The following is a 14,538-nucleotide window of genomic DNA, read 5'->3' as shown; positions in this document are numbered from 1 at the left end:
TTGGCGAATTTAGTGAAAGAAATGGACAATCTTCGTTTCTTTGAGGAATATGATTTGGAAGATGTATAATTTTGGTGGTGGGATCTATATGGTTTAGAAAGGTGTCATCTCTTCTCTTTGCGTAATCTGCAGCTCATCGCGACTTCGTCTTTGATTGAGGACTTCAACTTCGGCTTCAGGTGAGTCTTCTTCTTTTCTGCTTATTTGTTGTGCGGCTGGGTCTTTTTTTTTTTCCCCTTCCTCTCATTTTCCTCCTCCTCCTCTTCTTCTTTGCTGGGTGTTGTCATTTCGTCTCTCTATTTTTTTTTATTTTTTTATTTTTGCTACTTCTTCGTTGCTACTGGTAGGTGGTTTTTTTTTTTTTTTTTTTTGTTCTCTTCTTTGTTGGGTGCTTCATCATCACTATTGTTGCTGGCAACTTTTTTTTTTTTTTTGTTCTCTCTTCTTTTTCTTCTTCTTCTTCTCTTCCTCCTACATCCCCGTCTTCTTTGTTGCTCTTTTTTTTTTTTTTTTCTTCTTGTTTTCTTCCTGCTGCTGTTGCTCTCTACTCTGTTTAGGGGGAAAAAAATTACAAATAATTAATTAATCACACATTACATTACACTAAAATTATTTTCCATTTATTAAATCTATTGTGTAGAAAATGACATCTGAAAGTAATGCTCACATTTGAGAGAAGAGCCAAAATAAAAATTATTTTCCATTTTTTAAACTATTTTCCATTTTTTTTCCTTGCTGCTGTTGGTTTTTTTTTTTTTTTTTTTTTTTTTTTTTTTGTGTGTGCGCTGTTGATGGGTGTTTCTTTTTTGTTGCTGATGCTGCTGGGGACATTTTTCTTTTCTTTTCTCTTCTCCTCCTCCTCCGTCATTGCTCGTTGGTTTTATTCCTTCTTCTTCTTCTTTTTTTTTTTCTATTGTTGTTGGTCTCTGTTTTGAGTTTGTCTCTGTTAGGGAAAAAAAATTTATTAAATTTGTTGTGTAGAAAATAACAGCTAAAAGTAATAGAAAAGATCCAGCATGGAAATATGCCCATGTGGTAGAGTCCAATAACTTAAATAAGTTTGAATGTAATTTTTGTGATAAAGTATCAAATGGAGGTGTTTATCGGGTGAAACAACACCTCGCGGGAGGTTATAGAAATGTCACTGCTCGCCCAAAGTGTCCAACTCATGCAAAAGAAGAGATTAGAGAGTTAATGTCAAAAAAGAAGACGCAAAAAGAAGAAATGAACATGTTTCCTGATTTCAATGACATGGACATGAAAGATGAAGATGAAGATGGAGATGAAGATGATGATGATGATATTGAGCTCAATGTCAATCAACGCTGTAAGTTGGCAAGTGGCAGCCAAGGTTCATCCAAATCCAAATCAAAAATGCCAAAGAGAAAAGGGCCTATCGATGTTTACTTCACACCCAATCTGGAATCAGTGGTGACAAATCGAAGAGACCAAGCAAAAAGGGAAGCAAACACAAATTGATGACAATGACCTTTACAAAAAAGAAATAAGAGCTCAAGCAGTACAAAGATTTGCAAGGTGGATGTATGATGCTGGTATCCCTTTCAATGCTGTAAATTATGAGAGTTTTGGACTAATAATTGAAGCCATTGGGCCATATGGTCCCTGTATGAAGCAACCAACCTACCAAGAAGTGTGGGTTACCCAACACAAAAAAGAGGTCAAACATACTGAAGATTTGATGAAGAATCATAAAAAGGACTCTGCAAAATACGGGTGTTCCGTAATGGTTGATGGTTGGACTAATAAGCGAGGGCAAACATTCATAAACTTTTTAGTGAATTGTCCAAGAGGAACCATGTTTGTTGAGTCAGTTGATGCTTCTAGCTATTCAAAGGATGGACAAAACCTATTTGAATTACTAGACAAGTTTGAGGAGAAAGTTGGAAAAGAGAACGTGGTGCAAGTTATCACTGATAGTGCTGCAGCTAATGTGTTGGCGGGTAAGAATCTTTCCTCCTTCCTTGCTTCACAATTGTTTACTCATAGTTTGTTTTGTTTTGTAGTTAAAATTTAAAAACTTGAAAATAATAATTCTTTGTTACATTATAAGGAGGTTTTTGGAAGGCAAGTATGAACTTGCCTTCCAAAAAACTGATAGTGCTGCAGCTAATGTGTTGGCGGGTAAGAATCTTTCCTCCTTCCTTGTTTCACAATTGTTTACTCATAGTTTGTTTTGTTTTGTAGTTAAAATTTAAAAACTTGAAAATAATAACTCTTTGTTACATTATAAGGAGGTTTTTGGAAGGCAAGTATTAGACACCATGTGTTGCTCATTGCTTGGACTTGATGTTAGAAGACATTTTCAAGATACACTGATTGAAAAAGACATTTGAAAGGGGTATTGCAGTACATGACTACATTTACAACCAACCTACTTTGCTAAACATGATGAGGTGCTATACAAATCTCAAGAAGTTGATCAAGCCTACAAAAACTAGATTTGCAACCGCCTTTCTGACTGTCTCATCAACAAAAAAAAAATTTGAGAAAGATGGTCACCTCCGAAGACTGGATATCAAGCAAATGGGCAAATGAGCCACAGGGCAAAAGAATGGCACAAACTTTGTTGATGCCTTCATTTTGGAATAATGTTGTGCTTGCCCTTAAGTTCTTGGGGCCTCTCGTCAAAGTGCTTAGATTGGTTGATATTGAGAAGAAACCTCCCATGGTATACATTTACGAAGCAATGGATAGGGCAAAAGAATGCATTGCAAGTTCGTTTGATCATGAAGAAGACAAATATAATGAAATCTTCGAAATCATCAACAAAAGGTGGAATGTCCAATTGCATCAGCCTTTACATGTAGTTGTGCACTTTCTTAACCCAGAATTCTTTTATCCAAAAGTGTTGGAGGTGCAAAAAAGTCATGAAGTGATAAATGGGTCTTATGAATGCATGCAAAGGTTGCTCCCAGATGTCGTTGTTCAAGATTTGACCACTAATGAGATGAGTATTTATACAAAGGTTGAGAGCCTTTTTGGCAAGCCTGTTGAGATTTGGCAAAGAAATACAAGGGCACCAGGTAATATATTATAGACTCAAGAGTTTATTTTTAGTAATATTTTAAGTTTTAGTCAAACTCAATACTTGGTAACAATTATTTCTAACCAGTGATTATTGCAGCTGATTGGTAGGTATCATATGGTTCTAAAACCCTAAACTTGCAAACTTTTGCCATAAAAGTCCATAGCCTAACATGTAGTTCATCGGGTTGTGAACGAAATTGGAGTGTAATTAAACATGTAAATATTTAACATTCTAACCAATTTTTGGTGAATGCAAATATTTTTTATTCTCATTATATTGAATTTCATATCTTTCTAATACTTGCAACTTCATAATAAAAAAAGAAATAGATTGGAATAACATCTCAATGATTTGGTGTTTGTCAAATATAATAGAACATTGAGATCTAGATATGATATGTGCAACACTCTTGATCCTATATCTTTGCAAAATATTGATAAAAGTAATGAGTGGTTGCTTGGGAGGATGGATGGAGAATCAGATGAAGATAATGAGCCAGTGTTTGATGATGATGATGATGATGATGATGGCTTGGCGTGGGCCACTGTCGCAAGAGCTTCTAGAGTAGAAGAAAGTAGCCATGCAAGTAGAGCAACAAGTTCATGCTCAAAAGGACAACCGAGGATATCTAAATCATCAATATTAACTCCACTTCAATTAATAGATGAGGAGGAGGTGGGCTCAGAGGACACAGAGAAGGAAGATGTTAAGGGATATAAATCAATTGATGGAGAAGAAGATGATGGTTTGCTTGCCATTGATGTTGAGGATGACGATTGACTGACCTAACCTAACCTTTCTTATGATATTGATGTTTTGAAATATTAAGACTTATATTACTATTTATTTGATATTTATGTTATGGATATTTAGGTGCCGTTTGGTAACACTTACGTTTTCAGTTTTCTGTTTATATTTACAAAAATTTTAAAATCTCAAATAAAAACTTGTTTCGTAAAATTTTTTATTTATAAATCAGTGGTCTCAGTTTATAAATTTGGCCAAAAAATGAAAACATAAAAAATGTGTTTCCGTTTTGAGTTTTGAGTTTTTTTTTTTTTACCACCCAACACTAGCCACCACCTGCCACCATTTTTCACCACCCTCTTCCGCCGCCACTACCAACTCCCCACCACCACCTGTTACCACCACTCACCACCCGTCACCACCAGCCACCTGCCACCCACCCCTCGCCACCACCACCACCCACCTGTCATCCACCCGCTACTACCATCCACCGCCCGCGCACCACCATCCGTCACCTACTTGCCACCACCACTCACCACCCACCTGCCACCACCATCTGCCACCACCAGCCATCCACCACCACCAGCCACATGCCACCCACCCGCTACCACCACCCACCACCACCACCCACCACCACCACTCACCCGCCACCTACCTGCCACTACCATCCACCACCCACCACCCACCACCACCCCCTTGCTACCACCTACCACCCGCCACCGGCACCCACCCACCCACCCGCCACCACCCACCACCACCCGCCATCCGTCACCCACCTGTCACCACCACCCACTACCCAGTACCACTACCCACTCGCTACCACCCGCCATCGTTACCCACCCACTTACCATCACCATCCACCACCCACCCGCCACCACCCCCATGCGCCACCCACCTGCCACCACCACCCGCCACTACCACCACCCACTCGCTACCACCCACCACCTGCTACCGTCACCTACCCACCCACCACCACCCACCCGCCACCACCAGTACCACCACCACCACCCACTCGCTACCACCCACCACCCGCCACTGCCACCGTCACCCACCCACGACCACCAACCACCCGCAACCACCAGCTACCCACCACCCACCGTCACCACTTTCTACTACCGTCTTCCACCGTCACTTGACGTCACTTGCCACCACTTGCCATTTCTCTCTTTTGAAAATTTTTAATTTTTTTTGAACATTGTATCAATTACCAAACGCGTTTGTAGTTTATATTTTTCTAAAAATAAACAAAAAATAAACAAAAACCAGTTTATAAATATTTTGTAAATAAAAACTGAAAACGTAAACGTTAGTGTTTATTTATTTATTTATTATTATTTTTTTTTTGTTGAATGTGGATTATTTTATCTTTGAAAATTGGAATGATATGTATTATGCACTTTGATGGCCGAGAATTATTCTATAATTTGTCTTGATTACTTTTTGTTTTAAAAAAATTGTCTTCGTACTATGAAGGATTAGTCTAGGTTAATTTATCTGTTTTTATACTAAGATTGTGCGCCTTGCTTCAATAAAGCCCGCATCTGATCTTGCGCCTAGGCCCCAAAAGACCTTCAACGCTTTCGTGCGCCTTGAGCCTTTAAAAACACTAACTATGACACATGGAAGCGTAATGGACATGCAACGGCGAACAAGACCAAGTAGTTGGAAGTCCTTATTTAAGATCATCTGAGCAAATACCATTCCATTAAAACAAATTCTTGTTTACGCACATCAATTGAAGCCATGTTAAGGTGTGAATAGGCCACACATGCAGCATGCCATTTTGAAAGCAAGATGTCATCAAAATAATGCTTCTCACATGGTCCCAAAATAAACTCATTCTTCCTCCACGAAGCCAAGCCAGGCACCAAATCAACACAAAGTGGAACAAATGGCTTTGAAGATAGCACACGAGGCATTTCTCGGATGCAAAGATCATCTAACACCCATGAAGCTTCAACTTCATGACTCTCCACCATAACTTCCTTGGAATCTAGAAAATGGATTGCAACCACTTCCTTCATGGGAAGCAATGTGAAAGCCAAACTTGCTTCATCTACAAAACATTCTTTTTCTTCAAGTACACCTTCACTCTTTATAAGGTCATGTTTCTTTGACAGAGAACAAAACTTAGGGAATGATGAGACAATCATTCCCTTTTTTATTGATAATATGTAGCTCACAGTGGTAGCCTTAAGGCACAAATAAGGAAAGTACAGCTAATATAGAATAAGAAATACATAATACCAGATATTATCTAACACTCCCCTCAAGCTGGCATGAAGATGTCTCTCATGCCTAGCTTGCCAAGCACTTCATGAAATGGTTTGCTCCCAATTCCCTTGGTGAGAATATCTGCCAGTTGTTCACCCAACTTCACAAAAGGAGTACATATAATGGCACTAGTAAGTTTTTCCATAATGAAGTGGTGTTCAATCTCCACATGTTTCGTTCAGTCACGTCGAATTGGATTGTGAGCAATGTTAACAGCAACCTTATTGTCACAGTACAGTCGCCTGGAATCAGTCTGACTAACTCCTAGATCACTTAACAACTTGATCCACAAGTGTTCACACGGACCTTTTGCCATGGCTCTAACCTCAGCCTTTGCACTAGACCGGATGACTACATTCTATTTCTTGCTTCTCTAAGTAACGAAATTACCTCCAACAAAGGTACAATAACCAAATGTGGACCTTCTATTAGTTGTTGATCCTGTCCAATCAGCATTTGTATAAACTTTCATCCTAAGATGATCATGTTTGGAAAAATAGAGACCATATCCTGGAGATGATTTTAAGTATCTAAGGATGTGCATTACTACAACCATGTATGTCTCATGAGGAGCATGCATGAACTGGCTAACCACACTAACTGCAACGGTAATGTCAGGACGAGAATGGGATAAGTAAATAAGCTCACCCACTTGTCTCTGATAACTCCCCATGTCAATAATAACTCCCCTATTATCATCACTAAAAGTTTCTGGTTTGGCTTCAATGGTGTATCACAAGCTTTACTCCCAAACATTCTAGTTTCTTTCAACAGGTCAGGAACATATTTCCTCAGACAGATGAAAATTTCAACCTTGGGCAGGGCAACCTCAATACCTAGGAAATGCTTCAAATTTCCCAAGGCTTTCATTTCAAACTTGCTTGCCAAATATTTTTTTGACCGGGGTATTTCCTCACTATCATCTCCTGCAAGCATTATGTCATCCACATAAACAATGAGAGTTGTAGTCTTACCATGTGAGAAATGTTTCACAAACAAAGTGTGATAAACTTGACTCTATTTGAAGCCATATTTGAGTATAGCATGTTTAATCTCTCAAATCAAGCCCTTGGAGACTGTTTGAAACCGTATAATGACTTCCAAAGTCTACATACTTTACCCTTTGTTTGATGTTCCTCAAAGCCAAGAGGAATGTCCATATACACCTCTTCTTCTATATCACCATATAAGAAAGCATTTTTTACATCAAATTGATGAAGTAGCCAATCCAAATTAGCTGCAAGAGAGAGTACTCTGACTAAATTCATCTTAGCCACCGGTGCAAAGGTCTCTTGATAGTCTACTCCATAAGTTTGAGTAAAGCCCTTTGCCACAAGTTGAGCATTGTAACGCTCAATTGAACCATCTGCTTTGTGCTTCATAGTATACACCCATTTGTATCTCACAGGTCTTTTGCCCTTAGGTAACTCAGTTAATTTCCAAGTGCCATTTTTACGAAGTGCTTTCATTTCTTCTATCATGGCATGTTTCCACTGAAGGGTAGCAAGAGCATCCTTAAAATGATTGGGTATACTAACAAAAGAAACTTTGGACACAAAGGCTCTATAAGAATGAGACAAATTAGAGTAGGACACAAAGTCATAAATAGGATGTTTAATACAAGATCTCACATCCTTTTGTTGAGTAATAGGAATATCAAGATCACTCAGGAAGAATAAGGCTCTGTTTGGAAGAGCTTTGAAATTCTAATTCCACCTCCTGGTTTGCAAGTGGTGTTTGGTTATAGTTTTCAAAAATTAATTCCACACCCACTTTTGAAAACTCCTTTCCAGGTAGGAAAATTGGACTATCCCGGACGTCCCCCCAAACGTTTGACTAGTTTGACCAGAACAGTGCACGTTTTTTTTTTTTTTTTTTTTTTTCACCTGTTATTATTAAATTTTAAATAAAAAAATATTTCCAGAATATTTTTTTAAATTTTGAGCTTTGATAATGATTTTGGGTTGTGTGTTTGGTTATGAGTTATATGTTTTTGAATTAAATATCATGTCACGTCATTCATTTCAAACTTAATTCAAAACTCTTTCCAAAACTCTTTTCAAAACTCATAACCAAACAAATTTTTCACACTCAAATCATAATTCCAAATCATATTTAGAAAACTCTACCCAACGCTACCTAAGAGTTTCAGAGTTACCTGGACTCTCATCAAAAGAAGATTACAGTGAAGGATTAGAAGTGGTCTTTTGTATCCAAGTAACTTTCTGTCTATCTTTGTCCCTACATAGACTTTTCTCTTATTCAATTCATTAGATGTTGTATTTCCACCACTAGTAGCTAGTTCACCTTTTGTATTCTCAACCACTGGAGATGAGCTAAGACCTGATAAAGACCCAGGAATCTCTTCACAACAAGGCTCCCCCTAAAGGGAGGACTGGGACACCGAGGAGGACAAGAAATAGCACTGTGACTCAAAGAATGTGACATCCATGGATACAAACTACTTACGAGATGAAGGATTGTAACACTTATAACCTTTTTGAGTATGAGAGTAACCCAGAAAGACACTATAGAGAGCGGGGATCAAATTTAGCATGAAAAGGAGCATGATTTTGGACAAACAGACACATCCAAAGACAATAGAGAACACAAACTCAAAACCTAAGAAAACCCACAGAGGAGGTTTTTTGTGCAACACTTGGGTTAGGAGACGGTTGATGAGGTAGGCAACAGTCAGAACTGCTTCCCCTAGTAAGACCGAGGGACATGCATAGAAAAAAACAAGCAACGAGCCATATCAAGAAGATAACGATTCTTGCATTTTGCAATCCCATTTAGTTGAAGGGTATTGGTGCAAGAAGTGTGATGAATAATGCCATGGCTGGAAAAATAGCTCACTAGACCGGAATCAATATACTCACCCCTATTTTTAGAACGCAATATTTTCACAACTACCTCAAATTAAATCCAAGCCATTTGATGGAAGTTACGAAACACTGAAAAGATCTCACTTTTGTCTTTCATAAGATACACCCAAGTAATAAGAGAAAAATCATCGATAGAAGTAACAAACCATCTATGACCTTTTAAAGGCGCAACACGAGATGGACCCCAAACATCATAATGAACTATGAAAAAATGTACTAAACTTTTATTAATACTTGGAGCCAAAGAAGCTCTGTGTTGTTTTCTAAGTTGACAAGACTCGCAATGAAACTTAGAGACATTTTTGTTTGTAAAAACACAAGGAAATAGATGATTAAGTAATAGAAACGATGGGTGCCCAAGACGCTGATGCCATAGCCACAGGTCTTCCTTGGTGGTTGGAAACTTGATGGAATGACGTGCCATCTTGCCCGCCTAATCCAGGATATAGAGACCATATTCTGCTCTACCACTGCCAATCGTCTTCCTCGTTATAAGGTCTTGAAACAGACATTGATCAGAAAAGAAAGTCACACTATAGTTCAGGTCATGAGTAAGATGACTCAATGATAAAAGATTAACAAAGAAATTGGGAACATGCAAAACAAAAGACAATGGTAGAAGAGTGACATGGATTAAACCTTTCCCCAAAAAAGAAAAAATAGTACCATCAGCGATCCTAACTTTGTCCTGATCTAAAGAAGATTTATATTCCGAGAATAGATCAGAAGACCCAACACATGATCCGAGGCACCAAAATCAATAATCCAAGGTAAAGATTTATGAGATAGAAAAGCACTCAGAGAAGTGGTTAAGTTACCTGAGTAGGCAAAAGATGAAGAGGATACACCAAATGTAGTAGAAGAACAGCGATCCAGTAAGTGGCACAAAGCATCCTCTAACTCAGAAGAAGACATACCAGATATATCACCACTAGGAGTTGCAACTAAAAAGGCATCAAGAGTATCCACTACATTGATATGATGTGCACATAGATTAAACCCACATCCTCCAGACCATCCGGAGCAACCCCCACAACTACCAGAACGATCACCACTACGACCACTAGAAGGAACCCCATGAAGCTTCCAACAAGTCTTATGGGTATGTCTTGGCCGGCAACAATAATCACAGAACAGTGTATCCTTCTTTGAAGGACGAGGTGAAATATGATGCAAACTCGTACCATCCCTAAGAGGAGCAGAAACTAAAGCTGAGCACTTTGTGGAGGTAGGTGGCAGCATAGTAGAACGACAACTCTCCTCATTCTGTACATAAGCAAAGCCCTCTTGAAGGGAGAGAAGAACATCCATACCAAGGACATAACTCCTAATAGGATCAAACTCTAAGTTGAGACCTTCCAGAAATGTGAAGAACCTTTCCTGTTTAGTAAACTTCCGATAACCGACGGAATCAGTTGTGCAAATAGGCTTATAATCCTATAGATGATCAAGACGTTTCTAGCCATTGTTAAGAAAAGTGAAGTACTAAAGGACAACCATCTCCCCCTGTATTGAATGCTCAATAAAATGACACAACTCAAAAGTCTATGAGAAATTTTCCTTCCAGGAATAGGTAGCATCCCAAATATCTTGGGCGGTATCCACAGACAAGTAGCATTCCCCAGTATTGGGTACCATGAAATGAATGAATCATCTTATAATTAAAGAATTTTTAATCTCCCATTGGTCATTACCAGGATCAGTGATGCCTGGTGCCGTGATCCTCCCATCAACATAACCCATCTTCCCTCTACTCTTCAAGAAAAGTGTCAGACATTAAACATAGGTGGTGATTTTTAGGCTTAGGTATAGGTTTTCAGATGTAGTAGTCATAATGGTACTCTCCTTTCTAGGTGGCTGAAAAGTAGTGGTGGATTCACTAGTAAGGTTAGCCATTTATACTATACAAACCAAGTAACCTGAACTAATCACAAATACTGGAAGAGGAAATAAAATCAATTGGACCAAGTAATATCAATCACAGACCATGATAGGAGCATACCAATCAGTCAGAGCTACGTAATGGAGCAATATAATGACCTAAAAAATAAATAAAGTAAAGGGAAAAAAAAACCTCCAATCAAAACAAGGTCTAAGCTATTCCCCAAAAAAGGCAAACCTTGCTAGACGTGAGGAACAATGGTGGAGATGAACCAATCAAAACATGAAGTGGGTCGAGGAAGCCTCAGAGTGGTTTTCGGCTGAAGTTGAAATAGGCTGGGAGCCATTCAGTTTGGCCGAAGCAGGCCAAGAAGCTTTTGGCTTTAGCCAAAAATGGAGCAGGACCTGTTAACTAGTCCTGCGAGCCCACCAGTGACAGTCGCAATCCCTCAACAGAGCAGAGGGGGCCGAAACATGGTGGGCAACAGTTGTTGGCACTCAAAGAGGAAAGAAAAAGATGAGACAGTGGCTAAGCAGAGAACTAGGGTTTCTGTACTTTGGCTCTAATGCCAAAAACGATGAAAATAATGATTTGGCTTACCTATGAATGAGGTAGAGGCCATGTATATATAATAGATTCATTATACAATTTAGGAAACGATATAAATAAGAAACAATACTAAATCAGTGATTGACATAATCACAAATCATATACATATTACTAAAAATAAAAAGATTCTATGTATACTAAGTTCTATATTCAACAACAATTAGGTGGTGATGGGTGAAGGTAGAGAATGAGATGGTTACCTTAGAGCTCTGATACCATGTTTGCTTGAGAGAGAACAAAGCTTAGGGAATGATGAGACAATCATTCCCTTTTATATTGATAATATGTAACTTACAATGGAAGCCTTAAGGCACAAATAAGGAAAAAATATAATAAGGAAACTACAACTAATGACAGCCAATATAGAATAAGAAATACATAACAACCAATATATTATTCTAACAAGTCCTCATCATCTTAGTGGTCAAAGATTGGAGCTCTTCCATATGCACAAACATCAACTTCTTTTTCATATTCATGAACATTAACTTCATCACAATTCAATGCCCCACTCATTAGTTCATCAAAGATGGAAACATTTACATTATATCCTTGTTCCTCATCAAAGATAGAAATATCTTGATAACAACCTTGTGTTTGATCATAACCTTATTCCACATCTTCTCCATTAAAGATGAAAGCTCCAACATCAAAGATAGGAACATCTGGATCATAATCTTGTTCTTGATCACTACTTTCTTCCACATCTTTTTCATCATAGCTTGGTTGAATCACCTCATCACTAAAGAGAATTTTATGATATCTATCATAAAAAGTCTCTTTCATTTGAACACTAGTTGAGTAACCAACTTGGGCATAGTTATAGGATGGTTTTCCAATTGCCAATTAACTTTGATATTGATGTTCGAAACTTGAAATGCCCTTTTTTTGTTGCTTCTCAACCAACAAAGGTGGCACATGATTATAATGCAACAAGTGCTCCTTGAGCTTCTTTTTCATCTTCCTCCACTCTCTAACCTTTTCTTAGCCTTTTCTCTGCCTACCAACTTATAATTGTTTCCACCAATCGAAGGCACGAACTTTGAGAAATGAATTTCACCTTTCTTGCTTCTGTCACATCATAAGACTCCAAATGACTCTCAATTGTATTCAACCATTCTTCGAACACATCCAGATAGTAGCTTCCATGGAATTAAAGAAACACTAAATCCTTGTGTAGATGTCCCCGAACGCCCCGGGAGGGTGAGTCCCGTTCCGTTCATATTAGGCTCACTACAGTTCAGGACTCTCAAATTGTCACGGTTCTCAATCTGAACCAAAGAGTCCAAATCCGACAATCGTTTTGAGAAAACAGATTTTGAAAGAAGTGCCAAACATGGACTGCTTTGCCAGATACAGAATTGCCACCTAAATATTTTATTTTGGAAAATTTAGGAAACCCTGACTCGTTGCCTAAGGCCACGTGTCCGTCATCACCAAAGTTGCCTCGGCTCGGGAACTTGGGTACGATTCGGGAAGGTCACTTCGCGAGCACCCCCGCTTGCCCGATCAAAGATCGGCCTCTACTAACCATGATATCTATTTTTGAAAACATTATGCATTCTTATTCCGGTTATTAGCCTAGATTTACTATGTAATGTGCACAGCATACAAGTATAGACTGGATCGCCAGAATTGGAACAAAACATTTCATGTTTATTTTTGAAAGTGGTTTGATGGTGCTACCCGCAAGTAGGCTAAGACGTGGATTTTCCACCCTCGGGTGGGCTTTAGAAAATATGATTTTGCCACTATCTAGTGAGCTTAAAACTCACAGTCAACGAATTGTTCCAATCCAAATAACCCAACCTTCGCCCACAGGCATTCAGGCAGTTTATATCACATAAGCACATAGCCTCATGGTAAGCATGCTATCATGGCAGTCACTCACACACATGCAAGGATGCTAAAGCATAAAAACTTACCGAGTACTCCAAGCCAAAACAGAAGCTAATTAGAAATCCATTCATGATCCTAACTATACAGAAATGCCTAATGCAACACATGCAAAATGCAACTAAGATAGGCTCAGCTATTCTAAAGATGGCATATGAAATGCTACAGCTAACATGTATTTCAACTTGGAATTGAACTACAAATGCAGTTAGTATGATGCGCCGAGCCCGATGCATGCAAAACAGATGAATGAATGCAACATGCTGTCATATTGTATGCTAATTGAAACATGCCCTAATCTAACCATCATAAGCAGGTAAAGAAAAGGGAAAAAGACATGGGGTTGGAAGACATACATCACACACACGCACACTTATTACCGTTGTGCCCTCGCTCGGAGGGTCCGAATAAATAATACAGTCCCAAATGAATAATTACAGTCCAAATATGTACAAAACCCTAATTAATCAACAAATTAAATTAGGAAAGCAATAAATTCGCGTGCAAGCTGGGGACTGCCTCAAATCTGCTCCGGATGATGAATGATGCATGCTCGGGTTGCCTTTGTCAGAAAATCCCTCGCGATGCCCCGGTTAGCCTCTGTTTGCAATTCTTCTTGGAATGCATGCCAAGCTCCGAAAGGCTACCGATTTCTAATTTGCTGCAACAGAGAGCGACAAAGGGGCATGGCAAAGTATTTTTACATATGTATGCATGACTACCCTTCAGGGAGTGTAGTCCTCGATCCTCGTGCCACCAATCACGCATATCGATGCATGATGGCCGAGGAGTCGAATTGCACGACTTAATATGAAATGAATGCACATATAAACACAACAAGACCCAAGCTCCATCATGGATAATTCGGAGTGTCGGTGACTGGGAATTGAGACACGTTCCGTCACTCGAAGTACGAAACGTCCCTCGTTTCCCGTGCTCGGGCTAACTCTTATCCCAAACACAATGTAATATGCATCTAATATGCAACCTAGCATGCACAATGCTATGAAATGGCATACACGATGCACGAGGTAACATGGCATACACGATGCACTAACATACAACCTAGCATACACAAGGCTATAAAATGAAATGGCATACACAATGCACAATGGACTTACACCAACATGAGTGGACCTCAGCCACACTTACATCAGTAGCCATGAGATGAAAATGAGACACTCGAAATCCGT

General features: G+C 39.0%; 1 protein-coding gene across 1 annotated transcript in view; it reads right to left on the bottom strand.

The window, feature by feature from the left end:
* Positions 1–598: 598 nt before the first annotated feature.
* LOC145801704 (uncharacterized) overlaps positions 599–14,538 on the bottom strand; it is an 87,919-nt gene continuing 73,979 nt past the window's right edge. The window contains exon 4 of the mRNA XM_082893431.1: positions 599–943. Within this exon, the coding sequence (XP_082749557.1) occupies positions 865–943 (79 nt within the window). The 3' untranslated portion in view covers positions 599–864. The remainder of the gene's footprint in view (positions 944–14,538) is intronic.

The sequence above is a fragment of the Camellia sinensis genome, chromosome 10 (assembly GCF_055761805.1).
Source record: "Camellia sinensis isolate YWXY chromosome 10, ASM5576180v1, whole genome shotgun sequence".
In the NCBI taxonomy this organism is placed as follows: Eukaryota; Viridiplantae; Streptophyta; class Magnoliopsida; order Ericales; family Theaceae; genus Camellia; species Camellia sinensis.
Note: the sequence above shows the minus strand (reverse complement) of the source record. Positions and strands in the feature narration are given on the sequence as shown.